This window comes from Dendrobates tinctorius, unplaced genomic scaffold, assembly GCF_039654945.1.
Source record: "Dendrobates tinctorius isolate UK_male_01 unplaced genomic scaffold, ASM3965494v1 ptg000019l, whole genome shotgun sequence".
Classification (NCBI taxonomy): domain Eukaryota; kingdom Metazoa; phylum Chordata; class Amphibia; order Anura; family Dendrobatidae; genus Dendrobates; species Dendrobates tinctorius.
Window position 1 is genome coordinate 69845005 of NW_027361687.1, and position 23937 is coordinate 69868941.

At 43.7% G+C, this 23937-nt stretch overlaps 1 protein-coding gene across 2 annotated transcripts in view; it reads right to left on the bottom strand.

The window, feature by feature from the left end:
* The window catches only part of CTSS (cathepsin S), a 40909-nt gene that overhangs the window by 1168 nt on the left and 15804 nt on the right, over window positions 1-23937 (bottom strand). Inside the window, exons 2-8 of one of the 2 annotated variants that reach the window (XM_073567219.1) lie at window positions 19124-19280; window positions 10770-10899; window positions 10320-10442; window positions 5682-5843; window positions 1358-1582; window positions 500-665; window positions 165-267 (exon numbers count right to left, since the gene is read on the bottom strand). In XM_073567219.1, coding sequence (XP_073423320.1) covers window positions 165-267; window positions 500-665; window positions 1358-1582; window positions 5682-5843; window positions 10320-10442; window positions 10770-10898 — 908 coding nt within the window. In that variant the 5' untranslated portion in view covers window position 10899; window positions 19124-19280. The remainder of the gene's footprint in view (window positions 1-164; window positions 268-499; window positions 666-1357; window positions 1583-5681; window positions 5844-10319; window positions 10443-10769; window positions 10900-19123; window positions 19281-23937) is intronic. The other variant, XM_073567218.1, reaches the window with a different exon arrangement.

The window sequence follows — 23937 nt, forward strand, 5'->3', positions numbered from 1 at the left end:
GAGGCGCAGGAGCAAGTGACAGGACCCCTATAAGACCCACAGATTGTTTTCCCTCGCTTTTGGTATGGATTCTGTAATGGTGGTCATGGCAGCACCTATTTGAGGTGTGTCTCAATCTTCCTCAGCATAGTCTCAGTAAATACTTCTATAAGCCAAGACCTCACCTGTTTTTTATAAGCCAATAGTCTTTGCCATTAAGGTTTCCATATCCCACAGCCAGAACTCCATGGTTGACATTTTGAGTGCAAGTCGGATCATCATAAACACCTACAGAAGAAATATAGTTTGATATACAGTAGGTATTTCCACAGCAGTGAATTAGGATGGGGCTACACGGCGACTTTGGCAGAGCCATGGGTCATGCGGCCAATGATCGCTCAAAGCCGCTGATCTATGATAGCCTTAGAGATAAGCTGTCATGCCAAAAGAATGCCCCAATAATCAGGGCCAGACAGAAAAGCATGCAAAATAATCCAGCCATTGCTTAGCAGCCTCTTACCACTCTTATAGAGATAGAATGACGCATGCCTGGCATCGATCGCTACAGATACAGGACCAACATTGGCTACGGCTTGCTTCAGATTGTCTTCAGTTCCTGGATCCACCTCTGTGAACTTTACACATGAAGCTGCTTTGGTAGATGGGTTATAGATGCAATGTCCAGCCTAAAATGGATTTATAATCAATTACATATTGCACCCGCCATAGTTATGGCTACCTTAAAGGGGACCTATTAACAGGTCAAAAGTGTCCATTTTCCATTCTGACTTTATTACCACTGTTACCCCAAGTATTCTGTTTTTTGTTTTTTTTTAATCAGCCATGCGGTTCCAGAGTTATGAGCCTATTTATTTAGTGCTGTTTTTTATGATCTTTACTATGTAGGCGTGGCTCAATAATGCAGAACAGGCTAAAGACAACCGCCAGAGAATCTGTCAACCACGCCACTTTCATAAAGCCCATAAAAGTAGAACGTAACAAAAAAAGCTCATATCTCTGGAACCGTACGGCGGATTTAAAAAAATACAAAAAGCGTAATATTCTGGAGAGAGGAGGGAATAAAATTAAAACAAAAACTGACCAGATTTAATTGGATGATAGGTCCCCTTTTTAGCTTCACTTAGGAAACATTTCTATAATATTTGGTAATTGTTCCTTATATCATGTGGTTATTGGAATTATGGCCTATGGGAATTTTGAGGACAGTGTAGGTTCCTCCAACGAGGGAGTTGGAAAGGGGGTCGAGGCAAGGGGAGAAAGACTTTTGGTGGCAAAAAAGGGCTTGGTAAGAAATTTACTCCCCAGGTAAACCATTTTCTGTTGTCTACATTTCAGTTCCATATTGGCATCTACTCACCGTGGCATGATAAGGGTACGAAGCGTCGGAATCTATGCCATTGTTATCTATGACATATTGAAAGGCTGCTGTCATATAACCCCCATTACATCCTTGATTTCCATACTTTGTGGAGCAATCCACGAGATTCTGAGGACTTAGTGAAACCAGTTTTCCAGTCTTCAACTTCAGCTGTCCCTCCAAGGCACCGACTGCACTGAATGCCCAGCAGGACCCACAGGAACCCTGGAAAGGGGGGGAATAAAAAAATAAAAATATATATATCTATATAACGTAATGTAGCTGGGTTGGGGCAGTGCAACAGATAGGCAGTGACCACAGGAAAGTTCAAAACAAAGTGTCTTCAATGTCCAATGTAACTGACAAATTGTATCCTCCGGATCGCAGCCGGGAGTCAAGACAGTCCGTATCCGAGACTGGTTGCCATGGGCGACTGCTCCACCGTGTCATGATGAGGGGTGCCAGGCGTTTTGGCTTCTCTTGGCACCCGTTCTCCAGTTTGCAAACCAAGCCTGAGACACCGAACCCGAGGAAACCACCCCACTACCATCCTGTAGTTCGCTCCAAATATAAAAGCCCATAATGGGTTTTCCTAAACATTTTCCCTGGCCAAATAACTTGACCAGGTCCACACTTACCGGTACTTTTATTTTGCACTGCATTCACAGCTATGCCTGTGACTGCAATGCACTCCAGCGGCCTCAATACGCTTCTATGCGCATCCTGGGGGATACATAGTGACTCTCACATATGATCCCCCTCACTGCCTCACAAATCCCCTACCCTCTGTTCAAACTTGTGGGGTTGAACACTTGTCACTATACAGGGTGCCCGTGACAGGGCATCCGCATTTCCCTGCGACTTCCCCGCCCGATCTTCCACTGTAAAACTGAAGTTTCGTAGGGACAGAAACCATCTGGTGAATTGAGCATTCCTCTCTTTTGCATTGCTCATGCAGACAAGGGGTGAATTATCCATTACCAAACAAAACTGACGCCCGAGCAAATAGTAGTGTGGGAACTCCAAGGCCCGCTTAATCGCCAAGCACTACTTCTAGTCACTACGCTATAATTGCTCTCTGCCAGGGCTCAGTTTCCTGCTCAAGTAGGTGTCTGGATGTTCATCCCTGTTCAACTTTTGCAACAGTACTGCTCCTAGGCCTACCTCCAAGGTATCTGCACAATAAAGGTTTTCGTTAAATTGGGGCTGATGAGGCTGTCAACACAGCGCCGACTTCAGTGGATCCCTTTTAGTCCTTGGGGGATCCACACTCTTATTGTGATACTGGCGCTATTACCTTTTCAGTATTTGTCTATTTATCCATAATCATCCTTCTCATTCACCATGTCAGTAGATATGGTGCTCCAATCTATCATGTCTATGTAAGGCACTCCAGGTATAGTTTCTCATGTAGGATCTACAACAGCCACCTGGTGGCTGGTTGCCATATTAGGGTGTCAGAATTGGTATTTTTACCCTGCTAGGTATTTTTCAATTTTCCTATGTTAAGTCTGATATTGAAGGTTTTCTCCTCCCTAGGCCTTTGGGGGGGCCACTTGAATACTGTAATATTACCGCTATTCATTTTCAGTATTTATCTGCTTATTTACAAGTGCCCCCTTTATTGGGTTTATTTACCATGTTGATATATATGGGGTTTCTACCCATTTTGCACAAGTTCTATATGTGATTGACAGGTTTGGGTTCAGGGGGATCATAACATCTTATGGGGGCTTTTTGTCCTGTTTTTAACTATTTTTAATTACTTGTTGGTGCGTGTAGTTTTTTCTATGACAATCTGAATAAAGGAATTTTTTGATACTATTTGTTATATTTTTGTGTACCCTGGTGAACAGTATGTCTCTTTGTCTTGTTCACACATAACTCTTTTTGACATACTCCAGGTTGGTATCACATAATTCATTGATATGTGATGATGCCCTCCATCTCCCCTGTCTGGCTTCCTTGATCTTAACGTCACCCCTGGCCAGAGACAGAGGGTTCTCTAATGTGACGACTGGAGTTGCCTCTGTGACCAAGCATTCACGGCCCTTCCAGGCTTTTAGCAGGTTTGCAAGGTACAGGTGTTCGGGTTTTCTTTTCCCGGGCTTGTAAACTCAGTAGTTCACTTTTCCCACCTTCCCCCGAATCTCATATGGCCCTTGCCACTTGGCCATGAGCTTACTCTCTGCATTGGGCACTAGTACTCTTTTATTATACGTCCGGCACTGCGCGACCTGGGCATCCATCAGATGCTCCTTTACTATGGGCCTGACTGCCGCAATTTGGTCCTGCATGCTTGCAACGTGCTCCATTACACTCTAATGTGGAGTTGGCTCCTGTACCACGTTTCCTTGGCTACATCCAGCAACCCACTCGGACGCCTGCCATACAATAGCTCAAAAGGAGAGAACCCCACGGAAGCCTGTGGAGCCAAGAGAGTCTCCGTCTGGTACCCATTGACAAGTACCTGGCACCCTTGGGGTTTGCTGCGTGCAGTGCCTGTAAATGCGGTGCAGACTGACTGGACGTACATAGAGACACTGCACATAAACCCACAGACCATGGGTTTAGCTGTCAGGGGGCAGTTTTCAGCCTCATGTCCGGGCGCTTGGCACCGCCAACACTTAATAGCTGTGACACGAAAGGACCCCGGAATCAGTTTAGGGGAAATGGGTCTTTTGTCACTCTCAATTCGGGGTACCCCCTCAGTACGAGATGGTCCTGATGGCGCCAGAGGGTCGTGGACTTTTCCCAGGCTCTTGGGCTGGCGGGGCCTGATATGACAGCTGAAGTAAAGCAGTGTGCCGTATAAAGCCCTGAGTGACCGAATACCGCTCAATCAGCCCAACCCCCTGGTCCAGAATGCCCGGGTCCCCTTGCCCCACCCAACACTGTATGTCTGCGGGCAGAGTCCTCACCAGCCAGTCGACCACCACCCTCTCTACCATCTGGAACAGGGTTAAGGTCTCAGGCTGTAGCCATTTTTTCACCAGCTGCAACAAGTCATATGGCTCGACAAAGGACCATTGGAACACCTATTGTGCACATACATGTGTGTTAACCCCCAGACGGGCAAGGATCTCACCTTTCAGTTTCCCATAGTCCAGGTCTTCGTCCCGACTGAGGTCCAAGTAGGCTTTCTGGGCATTTCCCGTCAGGAAGGGGGCCACTACTTCAACCCACTGGGAAAATGGCAAGCTCTCCGCTCTGCAGTGCACTCGAACACGGTGAGGAAGGCCTCCATATCATCCTCAGGACCCATCTTCCTCAGCACTGACCAGACTTTGTACCGGGCCTTCGAACAGATTGGGGTCGGTGGTGGGGCCGCCTCTCGTAAATCCGCAATTTGTTGCATCAACAGATTATTTGTCTGCTGCTGTTGCTGATTATACTCCTGCTGCCGTTGCTGCTGCTCCTGCTGCGATTGCTAAGTGAGGACCATCACCCTCAAAAGCTCCTCCATCTTGTTGGCTGGCTTAGGCTGCAGCATTGCAGGCTTAATAACCAACACGTAGTGGGCTTTGGGTATGCTTCAGTTCACACTTCCCGCATTTTCCAACATATGTAGTGCAGCGGGGTTGGTGCAGTGCAACAGATAGGAAGTGACCACAGGAAAGTTCAAAACAAAGTGTCTTTAATGTCCAACATAGCTCATAATTGGAAAACAAAAGGTATCCTCGGGATCGCAGCCGGGAGTCAAGACAGTCCGTATCCAAGACTGTTGCTGTGGGCGACTGCACTGCCGTGTACGCTGAGGGGTACCAGGCATTTTGGCTTCGCTTGGCTCTGTGTTAAGTCACTCAGGCTAAACGTTGCAGAGCACCTGCTCTGCAGTTTGCAAATCAACACTGACACACCCAACCCTTTGCTGCAGGGTTTTTAAATGGAATCTGTGGCCATGGGCTACCTGTAAGACCCGGCTGGAGAGAGCGAACTGCTCCACTACCATCCTGTAGTTTGCTCTAAATATAAAAGCCCTTAACGGGTTTTCCTAAGCATTGCCTGGCCAAAAAACTTGACCAGGTCCACACTTAATTTTATTTTGCATTGCAACCACAGCTGTACTTGTGACTGCAATGCACTCCAGCGACCTCAATACTCTTCTGTGCGCAACCTTGGGGACACATATCATCCCTCGCATATGATTCCTCTCATTGCCTCACAATAAACTGTATATATATATATATATATACACACACACACAATTTTCCATGGTGATGGACACAGTATAATGTTTTACTTTGAAAATCTGCAACAGCAAAGCTGCAGTATAAAGCATGGGGAACAGATCATCAGGAGGTCTCATGTCCCATATTCTTACCTGGTTTTTTACCTCTGTGACACATCCTTTAGCCCTCCAATCCACAGAGTCTGGCAATGCAGAGGTGCTGGTAATGTTCCACTTGCTGCTCAGATAGCTCTTCCTATTAGCACTAGGCGGCACTATTAGACCAGTCAGCTGGGCTTCTACCTCCTCAGTGGTCTAAGGAAATAAAAGAAAGTTAACCTGGTGTCCATGATACAACTTTCCTAAACTCTTTGGCTGGAGGATTCCTTTAAGGTGAGGGAGCTCTGTATGGTGTTCACTGAATTGTAGGGCGGTATTATTCAATCACGCTATGGCGGTATTGTTAAAGTAATGTATGATGGGATTATTTTAAGACTATGATAATATTTAGTCATTTTTGTAATAAATCAATGTGTGATGGTATTTAGTTGCACTAAGGTCCTACTATTCACTCATTGGTGTATTTGCTAGCACAATGTATGGTAGTATTACAGTATTTGGTAACTGTGTGGTGGTATTATTTAGTCCCTATCTGGTGCTATTAAGTCATTCTTTGGCGGAATGGAATTATGTATGGTAATATTATTGGTCAATATGTGTTGGAATTATTTAGTTACTGGCTGGTCATAGTATTTGGTTATTTTAGTCATGGTGTCACTGCATTGTAGTGGAATTTTCTTTCTGTGTGGTGGTATTTACTTGTGCCATGGTGATATTAGTCATATATGGTGGTATTATTTAGTCACTGTATAGAGGTATTATTCAGTCATTGTATAATATGACATGGTTAGTATATGGTAGCATTATTCATTCGTGGTGGCATTATATGGTTCCTATATGATGATAGTAATCAGTCATGATGTGTTATTTGGTCACTGAATGGTGATATTTAGTAGCTATATGTTGATATTCATTTGTCACTGTATGATAGTATTATTTTGCTGCTGCTTGGTTGTATTATATAGCGAGCTCTATTATGATGGTATTTATTCACTATATGTTGGTAATATTTATTCACTGTATGGTACTAATTAGTAGCTATATTTTGGTATTTCATCACTGTATGGTAGTATTTTGTTGCTGTATGGTGGTACTACTTGGTCTCTACATTATGGTAATAATCAGTCATAGTGGTATTATTCGATCACTATATGGTAGTATTATTCGGTCACTATATGGTGGTATTTAGTCACTATGTAATGGTATTATATAGTCACTATATGGTGGTATTATTGGGTCACTATATGGTGATATTATTTGGTCACTATATGGTGGTATTATTTAGTCTCTATATTGTTGTATTATTCGGTCACTATATGGTAGTATTATTTGGTCACTATATGGTGGTATTAGTCACTGTATGGTAGTTTTTCAGTGTTAGCTTATGGCAGTTTTAATCATTTATTTGTCTCTATATGGTGGTAATAATCAGTCATTGCAGTAATATTTGGTCACTATACATTTTTGCTGTACGGTGGTACTACTTGGTCTCTACATTATGGTAATAATCAGTCATAGTGGTATTATTCGATCACTATATGGTTTTATTATTCGGTCACTACATGGTGGTATTATTTAGTCACTGTATGGTGGTATTATTCAGTCAATATATGGTAATATTATTTGGTCACTATATGGTGGTATTTGTTGTGAATTCCTTTGCTCGGACTTCTGAGCCGAAGCTCCCTCTGCTCCCTCTGGTGGTTACTGGGAGTAGTGGAGCTGGCCAGGTTGATGGAAGTTTCCCACCTGACGACGATAATTGGGAACCTGGGATTACCGGCTGGGAGCATATAATTGAGCTGGCTGCTCTTGGTGGTTGCTGGAGATTTCTGTTATGAATGGGTCACCAAGGAGGATGGCAGGAACAGGCTAAGCCACCAGAAAACCAGAGAGGTTGGTAACTAAGCGGATTGCAGACCCCTGATCCTATCAACACAACTAGCAGTAGCCGTGGAGCGTTCCTACGCTGCCCTAGACGCTTCGTCACAGCCGGAGAACTAACTAAGCCTAAAGCCAGAAAGGTGAAATCTAAACTGCCCCGGAGCAGATCCCCAAAGGAATAGACAGCCCCCAAACATATATTGTCAGTGAGACAAGATGAGACACAAACACAGGCAGAAAACAGACTGAGCAAATGGTGGGGCCCAAGCTGTTTAGACAGGACAGGACAGAAAAGATACTGTCTGCAATCACGCACAAAACCCTAAAAAAAACCAACACTTCTGATATACAAAAAACCTGAGGCCACACGACCTCACCCCTGCTAGATCAGCACTGGTATAAACTGGAAGCAAAGCAAAAGATACTAACATAACAGGGGACTGAACAAAATGACACAGGCTGTAACATATGGAGCAGGGCCCAGCGCTGCCCCCAGCAGGGAGTACGCTGAACCCTAGCAACAAAGCAGAAAGCAAAAAAAAGGCACAACCAGATTAGATGCAAAGGATTAGCAAAATAATCACTTAACTGAACCATGCAGATCAGGCAGGGGACAAAAGAACTCCAAATGCAAGAGGAGGAAATCACCAGCAACCACCAAGAGCAGCCAGCTCGATTATATGTTCCCAGCCAGTAATCCCAGGTTCCCAATTATCGTTGTCAGGTGGGGAACTTCCATCAACCTGGCCAGCTCCACTACTCTCAGTATCCACCAGAGGGAGCAGAGGGAGCTTCGGCTCAGAAGTCCGAGCAAGAAAATTCACAACAGATTTCCTCCTTGTGCATTTGGAGTTCTTTTGTCTCCTGCTTGATCTGCATGGTTCAGTTAAGTGATTCTTTTGCTAATCCTTTGCATCTAATCTGGTTGTTCCTTTTTGTTGCTTTCGCTTTGTTGCTAGGGTTCAGCGTACTCCCTGCTGGGGGCAGCGCTGGGCCCTGCTCCATATGTTACAGCTTGTGTCAGTTTGTTCAGTCCCCTGTTATGTTAGTATCTTTTGCTTTGCTTCCAGTTTATACCAGAGTGCTGATCTAACGGGGGTGAGGTCATGTGGCCTCATATTTTTTATATATCAGATGTGTTGTATTTTTTTAGGGTTTTGTGCGTGATTGCCGACAGTATCTTTTCTGTCCTGTCCTGTCTAGACAGCTTGGGCCCCACCGTTTGCTCAGTCTGTTCTCTGCCTGTGTTTGTGTCTCATCTTGTCTCTCCGACAATATATGTTTGGGGGCTGTCTATTTCTTTGGGGATCTGCTCCGGGGCAGTTTAGATTTCACCTTTCTGGCTTTAGGCTTAGTTAGTTCTCCGGGTGTGACGAAGCGTCTAGGGCATCGTAGGAACGCTCCACAGCTACTGCTAGTTGTGTTGATAGGATCAAGGGTCTGCAATCCGCTTAGTTACCAACCTCTCTGGTTTTCTGGTGGCTTAGCCTGTTCCTGCCATCCTCCTCGGTGACCCATTCATAACAGGTATTATTTAGTCACTATGTGATGGTATTATATAGTCATTATATGGTGGTATTACTTGGTCACTATATGGTGGTATTATTGGGTCTCTATTTGGTAGTATTATTTGGTCACTATATGGTGGTATTATTCGGTCAATATATGGTGGTATTATTTGGTCACTATATGGTGGTACACTGTATGCTAGTTTTTCAGTGTTAGCATATGGCAGTTTTAATCATTTATTTGTCCCTATATGGTGGTGGTAATAATCAGTCATTGCAGTAATATTTGGTCACTGCATGGTATTAACAGCCTTGCACTTTTTGATGATACTGTATGGTAATATTTAGTAGCTAAATAGTGGTATTTCATCACTATATGGTAGTATTTTGTTGCTGTAAGGTCATAGTGGTATTATTCGATCACTATATGGTGGTATTATTTGGTCACTAAATGGTGGTATTATTTAGTCACTATATGGTGGTATTAGTCACTATATGGTGGTATTATTTAGTCATTATATGGTGGTATTATTGGGTCTCTATATGATGGTATTATTTAGTCACTATATAATGGTATGGTGGCATTATTTGGCCACTATTTGGTGGTATTATTTGGTCACTATATGGTGGTAATATTTGGTCACTATATGGTGATATTGTTTGATCACTATATGGTGGTATTATTTAATCACTATATGGTGGTATTATTTAGTCACTGTATGGTGGTATTATTTAGTCACTATATGATGATATTACTTAGTCACTATATGGTGGTATAATTTGGTCACTATATAGTGGTATTATTTAGTCACTATATGGTGGTATTATTCGGTCACTATATGGTGGTATTAGTCACTGTATGGTAGCTTTTAATGTTAGCATATGGCAGTTTTAATCATTTATTTGTCTCTATATGGTGGTGATAATCAGTCATTGCAGTAATATTTGGTCACTGCATGGTATTATCAGCCTTGTACTTTTTGATGATTCCATTGCTCATTAACACGAGTATTAGCCTGGGTTACTCTTTACAATGATTAATCCCATGATAGAGCAGCAAAGGAAAATAAAAAACTCATGAGTCATGACAAAAAAGTGTTGCCATGAGAATTTTGAGCTTCTGGTCACGCAGCTGTAGTATTTTCCTCCACTTCTTACTAGAAGCAATGTGGAGCTCAGATAAGGGTCGTGCTTAGTTTTGTCTTTCTCCTGCCTGGTCAAGTGGTAATATAAAGAACATGTTGAGTGACGGCTAGCTACATAAACGTCATATACCTACCATATCTGCCAGATGGTTCATGCCCACAGTATACGAGTGAACTCCTAGCTCATGTTCCAGGTTATGTAGTGTCACAAACTTTAAATTCTTCTCCCATATCATTCGCCTTGTGATGTCTTCTAGCTGTAGAAAAATATAGACTTTTTGGTAAATCTCAGGAGAACACACTGAAACAAAGAACTGTTGAGGTGAAGGATTAAGCTGGATTGACATAAGTATTATTTTTGCTTATTAAATGCCTACATTTAACCATAGAACACTTATATTAATGAAGGGTATAAATAATTGAACACTCCAGAATTCTTTGGAGACCAACGCCATGTAAATCTTTAAGGATGTAGAATGGGAGTTCAGAAAATCTCCAGCAATGTGAAATGTGGAGGTGGCAAATACTTTTCTCTGTGTAGCATATGTGATGACAGGTATATTATATGTCAATGCTGTTCTTACCCCTTGATCATATTCTTTGTTATATGTAAATTTCCATAATTTCCAGTGGTTATCCAGCGCTGGGTCAATGGAGGCATTCACAGAAGCAGCCACGAAGACGGCCAACAAGACACACGTCAGGGACTTCATCCTGTCATGGGGAAATGACATTTGTACAGTATGAAACATGTACATGTAAGAAGCTCCGTCTTGTGAGCAAGACAGAGCTGCAATACCAGACCCTGCCAGTAGCCAAGAGTGGCGCTGTTTCTGGGAACATTTTTTTTTTAATTCTGCCACTACTGACGGCTGTAGACATATTTTTGGCATTTATTTAAAATATTGAGCAGAAGGAGGTTTTAACTACTAAGCAATGGCTAATTGTGGCAGAGAAGCACAATGTTTTAAGGAAGGTTATGTACTACGACATTATATCTTTATAAATCTTAAGCAATGCTGAATGTACAAACAGATGATGCATTTACTTCCCTCATATTGCTCAACTTGATTGACAAAAGCAGAAGTTTTCCATCCGGAGACGATAAGTCAAGCTAATACTAATAAAATCTGCTCCAGTTTCCCCCTCTTGGATGGATTTTATGCACGCCTGACATTTTTTTAAACATTTTAGTGAAACATGGGAAATTTTGCATTAGTAAGAAGTAATAAACTAGAAAAAAGATTATTTTTTTTAATTTTGCACAAAACTGATCAATCACGTGCGCCATATTTGAAGACCATCCCCCCAAAAAAAATCAACGAACACCACAAAGCGGAAAAAGTGACTTAAAAATAAACAAAAATGTTAAATGGAGCTCAATGTCTATAGTTTGCCATTACAGAAGGAATGTAATCAATATATAGAATTTTCTACATTTTTCTTAACCTTTTAATGACCCCTTTGACTCTTTTAAAGCAGTCATTTAAATACACTTCCAGGAGAGCTGAAATCTACATGACCCAGTTGTTGATTTACCCCCAGAGCATCAATGCAGCCTGCGATTGGCTTGTAACCCTATAACAGACATCACACCCTGGCAAAAAGGAAGAAGCCGGCTGTGCTCTTCTGCATCTATCTACCTCTCCTTGTAATTATATGAGAAGAGAGATAGGGACCTACTGAGATTTGTTCCAATTTGCACTCTTTTTCTAACACTACCAAGGGTTAAGGCTTAGGCTACAACTATGCCAAAGTTGAAGCTAGGATTGGAACTAGAGCTAGCGTTAGACCTAGAGTTAGGGCTAGGGTTAGAGCTAGAGTAAGGCTTAGGTTGTTGCTAGGACTTGAACTAGAGTTAGGGTTAGAGCTAGAGTTTGCACTCAGGTTGAATCTATGGTTGCAACTGGTATTAGGGTAATAGCTATATTTAGTGCTAGGGCTAGAGCTCGAATCAGAGTTCAGGTTGAAACTAGGGCTAGAACTGGAGTTAGAGCTAGGGTTAGAACTAGAGTTAGGGCTAGGGTTAGAGCTAAATTAAGGGCTTAGGTTGATGCCAGGGTTAGAACTGGAATTAGGGTTAGGGTTAGAACGCAGGTTGGAGCTAGGATTAGAACTAGAGTTAGGGCTAGGGTTAAAGCTAGAGTAAGGGCTCAGGTTGGAACTAGGGTTAGAACTAGATTTAGGGCTAGGATTAGAGCTAGAGTAAGGGCTCAGGTTGGAACTAGGGTTAGAACTAGAGTTAGGGCTAGTGTTAGATCTAGAGTGTTAGGGGCTGGCAGAACGCACCAAATAATAAAGATAGTATAAGGTATATGGTGCGTTCGCAGTCCGGGGTCCACCGTGCAGAGGTGATAAACTGCAGCTAGACAATGACGAATGATATACAGTGCCTTGTGAAAGTATTCGGCCCCCTGGAACTTTTCAACCTTTTCCCACATATCATGCTTCAAACATAAAGATACCAAATGTAGATTTTTGGTGAAGAATCAACAACAAGTGGGACACAATTGTGAAGTTGAACGAAATTTATTGGTAATTTTAAATTTTTGTGGAAATTCAAAAACCGGAAAGTGGGGCGTGCAATATTATTCGGCCCCTTTAACTTAATACTTTGTTGCGCCACCTTTTGCTGCGATTACAGCTGCAAGTCGCTTGGGGTATGTCTCTATCAGTTTTGTACATCAAGAGACAGAAATTCTTGCCCATCCTTCCTTGGCAAACAGCTTGAGCTCAGTGAGGTTTGATGGAGATCGTGTCATGATACCAGTGCTGGTGAACCTGCACTTCTGGGGTTAATGTTTTGATCTCAGTGCAGACTCTTACCTGCACACCTGGGACTTATTATGGTGGCCTCTCATCGGTTCTGGGAAAGCTTCTTATAGCCTCAGGAAGCTCCCATCCTCGTCAGTTATACTTTCGCCCTTGGCAGAGTTGTGTTGACCCCTGAGTGTGTTTGTGCTGTGTTCTGGTTGCTTGATTCTTTGTGTACGACTCGGTCTGTTCTCTGGATATTGCTTGTTGGATTCTGCTTGGTACCTTCTATGTCTGTTTGGTTTTGACCCCTGCTTGGCCCCGACTATCCGTTCTGTCTCATCCCTGGTACTTTACTGCTGTCTCTGTGTATGACCTCCATTTTGCCTGACTCTGAGTATTTCTGTATAGTGTCCTGCCGATCTCTGGAAGCAGGACGCTAAGCCCTGCCCCTTGCAGTCACATGACCGTAGGTCCTTCACTGCTTGCTAAACTTCAGCGTCCCCAGGTCCTGTTTGTCTGTACTTTCCGGCCGTACCTGACCCCGGGCCCCCCTACAGTGCGGGTGAGTCCCTGCTCAGCGGAGGCTGCACACCGGCGCTGACAGGACCCTGACATTATAACTGACCATTAAGTTTTTTGGGGTTTTTTTGTGTAGAGAATTATGGATTCCATACAGTCTCTGTCTGACCAGATGAAAAATCTGAGTCAGATGTTTCAGGGTTTATCTCTGGAACAGCAAGCTCTTGCTCGTTCTCAGCAGCAGGTTTCTGAAACAGTGCGAGGGGCTTTATCTGCTGGGTCTCTGGGGGCTGGGGCAAGGGATGTTGTTCTGGTGTCCCCGGAACTACCTGTTAAACTGCCTGACTTCTTTTCTGGGAACAAAAAGGAGTTCAGGATCTTCATGGAGGGTTGCAAACTTTTTTTTTAGTTTGAGACCACGTTCCTCTTGGGACGGAAACCAAAAGGTAGGGGTCATTATGTCCTTATTAAGAGGGTCCCCACAAGCTTAGGCTTTCTCCCTTCCTCCCACTGCCCCTGAGAGAGTGTCTGTGAATGCATTCTTTGAGGCCCTCGGGCACCTTTATGATGAGCCTGACTGAGTGCGATTGGCAGAGGACATGGTGATGAGCGTCTGTCAGGGGAAACACTCGGCTGAGTGGTTTTGTACTGAATTGTGCCACTGGGCTGCAGAGATCTCTTGGGGCGACGCTGCGCTTCGAGGTCTCTTTCGCAGAGGCTTGTCCGAGCGGCTGCAGGATGTCTTGGCATTACATCCCCCACCAAACTCTCTCGAGGACGCCATGACCCAGGCCGTCCGGATGGACCGCAGGCTGCGGGCCAGAGAGGTGATGCAGGTGGAGACTCCATTGTTCCCCAGTGGAAAAGAGACTGCCCCTGAACTCATGGATATAGGCTCCCTCTCCCTGAAGGATATGGAGAGGAAACGCCGAAAAGACAAGCAGTTATGCTTTTACTGCGGTAAAACGGGACATTGGAAAAGGGAGTGTCCTGATTGCCCGTCTTCGACCCGGTCGGCGGGAAACGACTAGGTCTGGGTAGTCAGCGGGGAGACTACTCAGACCCTCAGGTAACCTTTTCCTTGTTTTCTAAAGTTTTACTTCATGTGGAACTGTTTGTGGACGGTAGTTCTTTTCCCTCTACAGCTTTCGTGGACTGCGGATCATCCATTAATCTCATTGACTCCCAATTGGTCACACGCTGCAAGATAGGGACAGTTAGGCTCAAGGTTCCGATCAAGGTGGTGGCCATTGACTCCTCCCCCCTCACTAAAGAGGGAATTCTTTTCATGTCTGATTTATTTGCGCTCAGAGTGGGCGCTACTCATGTGGAAAACCTAAGTTGTTTGGTTCTTGACAATCTACCTGCAGGGTTGGTGTTGGGCATGCCCTGGTTACAACGCCATAACCCAGTTATTAACTGGAAAACGGGGGAGATTGCTCAATGGGGGTTTAATGATTTTAAGTTGTGTGATAAATCCGCACTGCTGGTTGAACCTGTTAAATCTGTGTCTGTATCATCTGTCGAGCTGGAAGGTATTCCGGAATACCTAAAGGACTTCGAAGATGTATTCTCTGAAAGCGAGGCCGAGACGTTACCGCCACATAGACCCTTTGACTGTGGTATCAAGCTGGTCCCGGGGGCTAAATTACCTAAAGCCCGTCTGTTTAATTTATCCGGCCCTGAGTGCTTGACTATGAAGGAGTACATTGCTGAAAGTCTGCGCAAGGGACACATACATCCTTCAGTCTCACCTGTGGCGGCAGTTTTCTTTTTTGTAAAGAAAAAAGATGGCGGGTAACGTCACTGTCTCGATTTTCGTGAGCTTAATCAGATTACTGTACGGAATACGTGCCCCTTTCCGTTGATTCCCGATTTGTGTAACCAGCTATCAGGGGCAAAATGGTTCTCTAAACTGGATCTTCGGGGGGCATATAATTTGATAAGGGTCCGAGAGGGGGATGAATGGAAAACTGCGTTCCTCACGTCCGAGGGACTTTTTGAAAATTTAGCGATGCCGTTTGGTCTTACCAATGCCCCCGCCATATTTCAGAATTTCATCAACGTGGTATTCTCGGATCTCATTGGTCGTTTTGTCATTATCTACTTAAATGATATTTTGATATACTCCTCCGACAGGCATTCTCATCTGGAACATGTACGAACTGTTCTCCAAAGACTGAGGGAAAATCATCTGTTTGCCAAATTGCAGAAATGTGTATTTTGTGTTCAAGAATTGGTTTTTTTGGGGATTAATAGTGTCCTGTGAGGGTTTTCGCATGGACCCCAAGAAGGTGCAGGCCCTTGCGGATTGGGTGCAACCCCGAGATCTTAAGGGTCTTCAGCACTTCTTGGGTTTCGCCAATTATTACCACAAATTTATCCGGGGGTTTTCGCAGGTGGTCAAACCACTCACGGATCTAACATGCAAAGGTGCGGATGTGAGAAATTGGTCCTCGCTCGCAAAAGCCTTTGTGACTCTGAAAAAATGTTTTATGTCTGCTCCTGTGTTGGTACAGCCAGATCCGTCCAAACCATTTGTGGTGGAGGTGGATGCCTCCGAGGTGGGGGTGGGGGCAGTGTTGTCCCAAGGGCCTGCCACTCTTACCAACCTCAGGCCTTGTGCTTTCTTTTCCAGGAAGTTCTCTGCTGCTGGAAGAAATTATGATGTAGTCAATAGAGAGCTTCTTGCGGTCAAGTTGGCGTTTGAGGAGTGGAGGCACTTTTTGGAGGGGGCCAGTCACCCGGTTACTGTGATCACTGATCACAAAAATTTGTCATACATTGAGTCTGCTAAAAGACTAACGCCCAGACAGGCCCGTTGGTCGCTTTTTTTTTTTCGTTTCCTGTTTACTATTACATTCCGTCCAGGGTCAAAGAATGTCAAGGCTGACACCTTATCTCGCAATTTTCATCCTGTGTCTGCCCCTGAGCCACTGTCCTCCATTCTGCACCCTGGGGTTGTGTTAGCAGGGATCTCGTCTGAATTGGATCGGGAAATTGAGGGGGCCCAGTCGCTGGCTCCTGCGGCCAAGCCAGGGGGCAAGTTGTTTGTCCCAGAGCAACTTCGCCTTAAACTCTTGCAAAAGTTCCATGAATTCAAGCTGTGTGCTCACCCTGGTATATCAGCCATGCGTCTGGAGGTGGCTAGGATCTTCTAGTGGCCTACTCTTGGTTCTGATATAAAGAAATTCATTTCTGGTTGTGGGGTCTGCGCTCGTTCTAAAAGCTCTCATAGCCGGCCAGCGGGGGAGCTTGGCAGTTCCCAAAAGACCATGGACCCACCTGTCCATGGATTTTATTACCAATCTTCCCTCTTCCAGGGGTAATACGGTGGTATGGGTAGTGGTGGACGGATTTTCAAAGCAGGCTCATTTTGTACCCCTGTCCACATTACCTTCAGCTGAAACCTTATCCAGATTGTTTGTGCAGCATGTGGTCCGCTTGCATGGGGTACCCCTGAATGTGGTGTCTGATCGTGGTGTGCAGTTTGTGGCTAAGTTTTGGAGTGCTTTCTGCAAAAAATTAGGGATGTCTCTGTCCTTTTCGTCTGCATACCATCCCGAGAGTAATGGTCAGACGGAACGCACTAATCAGTCTCTGGAACAGATCCTCAGATGTCTGACTTCTGCTAGACAGAATGACTGGTGTGATATACTGCCGTTGGCTGAATTTGCCTTCAATAGTCGAGTGAGTCAATCCACTGGTATGTCCCCTTTCTTGATCAACTATGGGTTCAGTCCTCATTTTGGTGAGTTTTCTCCTCTGGATTCGGGGTGAGGACTCTGTTCAGCAGTTGAAAGATACATGGGCAGAAGTCCAGCGGCGTATATCTAGGTCTCAAGGCAGGTATAAGTTTTTCGCGGACAGGAAACGAACACCTGGTCCCATGTTTCAGGTTGGAAAGAACGTTTGGCTCTCCACGCGAAACATTAAGTTAAAGATTCCGTCAGCCATGTTGGGCCCCAAATTCATTGGCCCATACAAGAATACTTTCGCAAGGCACTGTATAACAAGAGGTAACCACTGACCCGGTGCGTGCAAGGACAGAGACAGTTACTTCACGGAGACCGCACTAGCCGGCGTATAAGCGTGAGCTGTTAAACGTCACAGATTATGACTAAGTAAACTACCGCTCAGAGTGGGTACAATGTCTACCATGGTGGACACCACTAACCAGCATAAGAACAGTGCTGGTAAGCGCACGTAGATGCTCACGGCGCCGCTCTGGCAGACACTGCGGTATCAGCGGTATGTGAGGCCTGTACAGACCGGCGCCCCAAGGCGCTACAGGATGGAGAGCTATCAAAGGGAGGGAGTCTTAATGAGTCAGTCACCAGTCTCATACATCCGTTATCAATCACACCACTAAGTAGTATAGCATGAAAGTCTATTATAGCACATGGCGAGGCGGCCTTGCGAACCTTTTATAGTAGCGTCCTTCCGGGGCCTTCCTGATGGTCCAATCCGAGCTGGAGAAGGACCTGAACATGTGACCTCCGATCTCCAGTGGAAGATCGTCCCACGGGCATGCTCAGTGGACCGAAAGGAGGACTTAGTCCCTGGAATCACTCGCTGCTGACCAGCATGCGTTGCTATAGCTGGACCAGAGGTGGCAGCAGCAACCAAGCCCACAATGCTGGTGTGGGCAGAGCGCCGAGATCAATGAGTCTGCTGAGCAGGTTCCACTGCGGCTGGAGAGGAATGGGAGACCGCTGAAGGCAACGCTTGGGATTCCTGCTGTGCAGCGCCAGGAACCTGACACCTAACATTACCCCCCCTCCTAGGGCTCCCTCCTCTCTGAGCCTCGCTACGCTCAAATGCCGCAATAAGGAGCGGAGCGTGGATGTTCTCCACTGGCTCCCAGGTCCGAGCCTCTGGACCATGACCTTTTTCCTGCTTGGGAGGTATCAGGGGATTTTCGGAAAACCTGGGAAACTGGTTTATTGAAATGCTCTACAATTTTGATAGATCTGCTCATTGAACATGATCAAGCTCTACTTATTAAGATTAGAGAAAATATTAAAAATTGTGAAGATAAGATCAAGAAATTTGATACAGATACCTTGGTCAACCCTTTCTATCAAAAATTAAAGAACACTATAGATCAATTTGAGAAGGAGATCATTAACGGGAAGAAAAATAAATTCCACTGTGATTTAATGGATTTCAGTGAAAACAAAGCATTTAAATGGACCCATCATGGGAATAGACGTTTTACCACAGGGGACACCAAAAACACCACTGCGGGTCATAACATTGGTGAACCCATTTTGAGACATGAATTATCGTCAAGCGATTTTTTTTTTTGTCCTCAGAACCAAGCGACACAGAAGGGGGAGACGGAGAAAACACCATCTCAAAAAGGAAGGGCAGAAACTACAGACATTGGTCCCCATTATATCAGAGAGAAACCAGATACAACAAGAGACGCTAAACTCCCAACCCACTACTGATACCTCATTATCTAAAGGTAATTTGCAAATATTAAATCTTTCTTCCTACACCCTCTCGGATTCGGAAAAGTCAGTGTTGACCAAAGGCCTAACCTTTGCCCCTACAAATACTCTGAACAAGTTTGTCTTGGTAAAAGATTTATATTTGTTTTGCCGACAGATCACTTTTAAACTTCTGTATCACCAGCCATCTTTGGTTGACTCACTTCCAGATAATGAGAAGCAAGTGTTTCTAGATCTTCTAGAACTGCTTCAAGAAAATGAATGTCCCTCGGATAATAGAAGATTTACGAGAAGATCTCCATCACAGGCATCGCCTTCGTTATCACTTTTTCCGGCAGTACAAATATTCTTTGATGGTGTCTGTAGAGATATAGATTACCTCAGATTGGATAAGAACAGGCAAAACAACCTTAATTTTGAAGAGAAGAGGGCTTTAAAGAGACTCCAGGACAATAAGGAATTCATAGTAAGAGAAGCCGACAAGGGCGGCAATATTGTGTTATGGCCTCACGCTTTATATACCAGTGAAGTGTATAAACATCTCAATAACTCTAACTACTATTTGTTCTTACCTTCAGATCCCACCAGCTTCTTTAAGGACAAGATGGATTTGCTGATAAGGAGAGCATTTGATAATAACATCTTAAATAAAAAAGAGATGGACTTCTTGTCCACCCATCATCCGGTCATACCAACGTTTTACATCCTTCCAAAAGTGCCCAAGTCTCCGACAAAACCTCCAGGTAGACTATTTCTGTCAGGAATTGGTGGCTTGATGAAGCGCCCCTGTATATACATTGATGACTTCCTTCAACCTTTGGCTTCCTCCTTGGAATCTTTTATTAGGGATTCAGCACACTTGATGTCCTTCTTGGAAGACCTTACCATCCCAGAGGTACCATCCTGGTGGGTCTAGACGTGGAATCGCTATATACCAACATTGCACATAATCATGGAATAGAAGTCGTCTCTTACTTCCTTGATAAACAACTTATGGTGGATGGTGAGCATAACAGATTTCTTTTAGAACTGTTATATTTTATTTTGGATAAAAACTACTTCACCTTTGACAGGAAGTACTATAGGCAAATCTCCGGAACAGCAATGGGGGCAAGGTGTGCGCCCTCGTATGCGAACTTGTTCTTAGGGTGGTGGGAGGAGCTAGTGGTATATAGACATGAATTCTTTTCTGAGAAGGTGTTTTCCTGGAGACATTACATAGACGACGTCCTATTACTTTGGACAGGCTCTTTGGAAGAGTGTAGACAGTTCATTCAAGATCTGAATGATAATATGCTTAATATTAAACTGACCTCTACGTTTTCAGAAATCTCTATTGACTTCTTGGATATCAAGCTTTCCATTGAAGGTGAAAAGATCAAGTCTTGTCTCTATCGGAAGGCCACTGCAACTAACAGTCTCCTCCACTATGACAGCTTCCACCCACGGCATTTGAGAAATGGAATTCCGAAAGGTCAGTTCCTAAGACTTCGTAGAAATTGCAGTTCTCAAGATGACTTTCGTCTTTTAGCTAAGGACCTCTCTTCTCATTTTATCAACAGAAACTATCCAAGAAAAATTGTCTCTAGAGCTTTTCAACATGCCAATAGTGTAGATAGAACTGACTTACTCCAGAAACGACCACGGGATACAAGGAGGGATTTGTCCCTAATCACAACATATAACAACCAGTGGAATGATGTTTATAACATCCTCTCAAAAAATTGGAATATCTTATTGAGTGAGCCTAGACTCTCAAATTACATCTCCTCGACTCCTAAAATGGTAGCCAGACGTGCACATAATCTGAAGGATCAGTTGTGCCATAGTCATTACCAAAGACCTAAAACCAATTTAGGGAGGGGCACTAGAACCTATGGGACTTACACATGTGGGGGATGCAATGTACAGTATGTCAATACATGATTGCCCAAGACAGCTTTTCCATCTCCACAGTATCCTCCCCAATAAGACCTAAATCTTTCTTCAATTGCAGGTCTAGAAATTTGGTATACCTTTTGATCTGTGGATGCTCGAAACCATATGTTGGCCAAACTACCCAGGAGCTAATAAGACGAACCCAACAACATCTATCTAACATCTCCACCGCCAGAAAGGATCGGGAGAAAAATAAGGCCATCTCATCTGTGGCGGCTCATTTTTTGGATATGCATGGAAGTAATACGAAAGGACTAAAAATTATGGGCCTCGAATCGATAAATACCAACATCAGAGGAGGAAATATCACCCTCAAATTACTAAGATGTGAATCCAAATGGATATATGATTTACAGAGTCTTGCTCCTTTGGGTCTGAATGAAGAATTATTGATTGCCGGCTTTTATAAGCAGTTATAATGGTCTGATATACACGTTGACTTTGTGAACTCTCCCTTCATTTAAATTTTGATGCTTCATACTCATTTGAGGGGATGAATAATTTATGTATATCTATGTTACTTGATTCTACCTGTAGCTCACTAATGTATAAAGGGCTTTGCTTATTGAATTTACCCTGTATTTTACCTTTACTCCATCTTGATGATGCCGGAAATTACCCCTCCTACCTCCTATAGTGTCAGGCTTATTGTAGCTGTATTTCCTCTTGTAATTTGTATAGGAATTCTTGACCAGCTTGACTATATAACTCAAGGAGAATTTCTAGCAATTTCTTGAAATACCAACCAAGGCAGGCTTCAATGCGCTGTGTATCCTTGGTTATACTGCCTCTAATTTAAATATTATTATTGTAGACAGAGAGGAGGGAGAAGTAATTTACATTTTAATAAAGATTTGAACCCTTGGAGTGAATATTATAGGTGGAGTGGCACCAAATACAACTTTCCTACCTTTATGTGTTTCTTACCGTTTGTTAAACGTAACTAACATGTCATCCATGGATGTTTCTTCTATGTGGTTTTTACTACTCTTGATCGGCTAAACCTATAATGTCTGATTGGACCCTTTAGTGTGGATCCAATTAGTCTAAATTTTTGATAGTCTTTTTTTCTTTTTATGGCCTTGAGTCTGTGTATTACATCTTCCTATGTGAATTTAACACTACTTGTAGGTAATGGTAAACTCTGCTCTTCTTTGAAGCACATTTGTAATACCTCTAATGGGTGGAGGATGATACTCACACATAATGTAGTTGTGAGGCATCCTCTTTTCTCCTATATAATGATTAGATCTATATGAGACATTTTAGGGTACATAGGTACTTATCCCCTTGGTTGAAAGACCTCTTATTGAGTAATGTACCTATCCCAGTGTTTTTTGTGAACCATAATAAATCTTTTGGCCTAACAAAAGGGTACGAATGTAGAACTGTGCTTGACATCATTTGCCTGACCCTCTTATCTATAAGGTGTCTATAGGTATATGTAACAATCCTACCTTTCTATACTCATTCATTCTCCCATCATTGGGCAGCATATTATGTACTATGGGAAAATGATTAAAGTACTCTATGTATTCACTTGTTTTGGGGGATGTATCCATTTCCTCCATAACAGGCACTACTTGATTCTATGGGCTCTATAGTTCCCATATTGAATAGAGTAACTATTTATTAGAAGAGAGAAAAAAACGCTAAAATATATCAGGATTGAAGTTTTTCTGGTGTCCATATTCTGACTAAGGATGAGCAGGACTGTTTATTAAATAAAAATCTAAATGTTCAGGTACTTATTTTGTGTTTTGTAATCTCAATCTTTACCATTATTTTGGTCGTTACAGGCTTCTCTAAGCTCATTATTTCTTATCTCTCTTTGTTGTTTGATATGTCAATAACCATTCTTCAATTGAATATCTCTTGTACAACTGACAGTAAAGGCCCCTTTACATTTAGCGATGTACCAGCGATCCCGACTAGCGATATGACCCGGTCAGGATCGCTGATGCATCGCTAAATGGTCGCTAGTGAGCTGCCACTCAGGCAGATCTCACAGCGATGTAGCAATGCAGCAGCGGTCGTTACTTACCTTTCAGATGCGGCGATGATGACGTCCTCCGGCCCGCGTCCACGCTTTGCTTGTCGGCGCCAGCAGGAAGCGCCCGACGAGAAATGGACCCAGCCGATCTCGCGTGATCAGCGACAGACAGCGGGGGAGCCGGTCGGAGGTAAGTATCACACATAGCGATATCGCTAGCAATATCGATCGCTATAATGTCACAAAATCGGTGACGCTTTAGCGATATCGCTATGTGTAAAGGCCCCTTAAGAGAGCATTTGTAACTGGCGCCGCTATCTATAAGGACCTGCTGTCAGATCATGTGATTGGGTTGACGATAGGGATAGGACTTGTAGATTCTACATGCAGACGCGATGACAGCGGTTTTTTTTGGTATTTAGGATAGTTTCTGACACATCTATATTGTCAGTTACTACTTATTATGTAGCTTTCATATCTTACCGCGCTACAAAGCACCTATGGTTTCTATGGTGTCAACCTGAATCATGTGTATTAGGTCTAGTAATAAGCTTTGCAAATTTTATATATGGTCGCGATGTTTAGCGTCTGTGATATATAGGATATCCGTCTGATATATGTGCATTGTTAGCTGTTGGTTAGCACGCAGCCTTAATGTGTACCGCACTTTTAAGCGTCTATGGTTTCCATGACTTCAGTCTGACTCATGCACAATAGACATAAAGATTGGACTTGCAGACTTAATACACAGACGCGATATGTAGCGTCCATGGTATCCAGGATAGCTGTTTGACACATGCGCAGTGCTGGCTGCTGTCTAGTACGCAGCCTCAATATGTACCGCGCTACCAAGCTGGTCTCCATGACACTCGCATGACTCATGCGCAGTAGGCAGTTCTGGTTCAGCGGCTATATGCCGTCACTAGGTGCAGCCTCAATTCGTACCGTGCTATCAAGCGTCTCTGGTCTCCATGACATCGACATGACTCATGCGCATTAGGCAGTTCCGATTCAGCGGATACCAGGCCCGTTCTCCATGCGGTGAGTCTCAACAGCTGCTGTGAATTTTCGTAATTATTTTCCTGT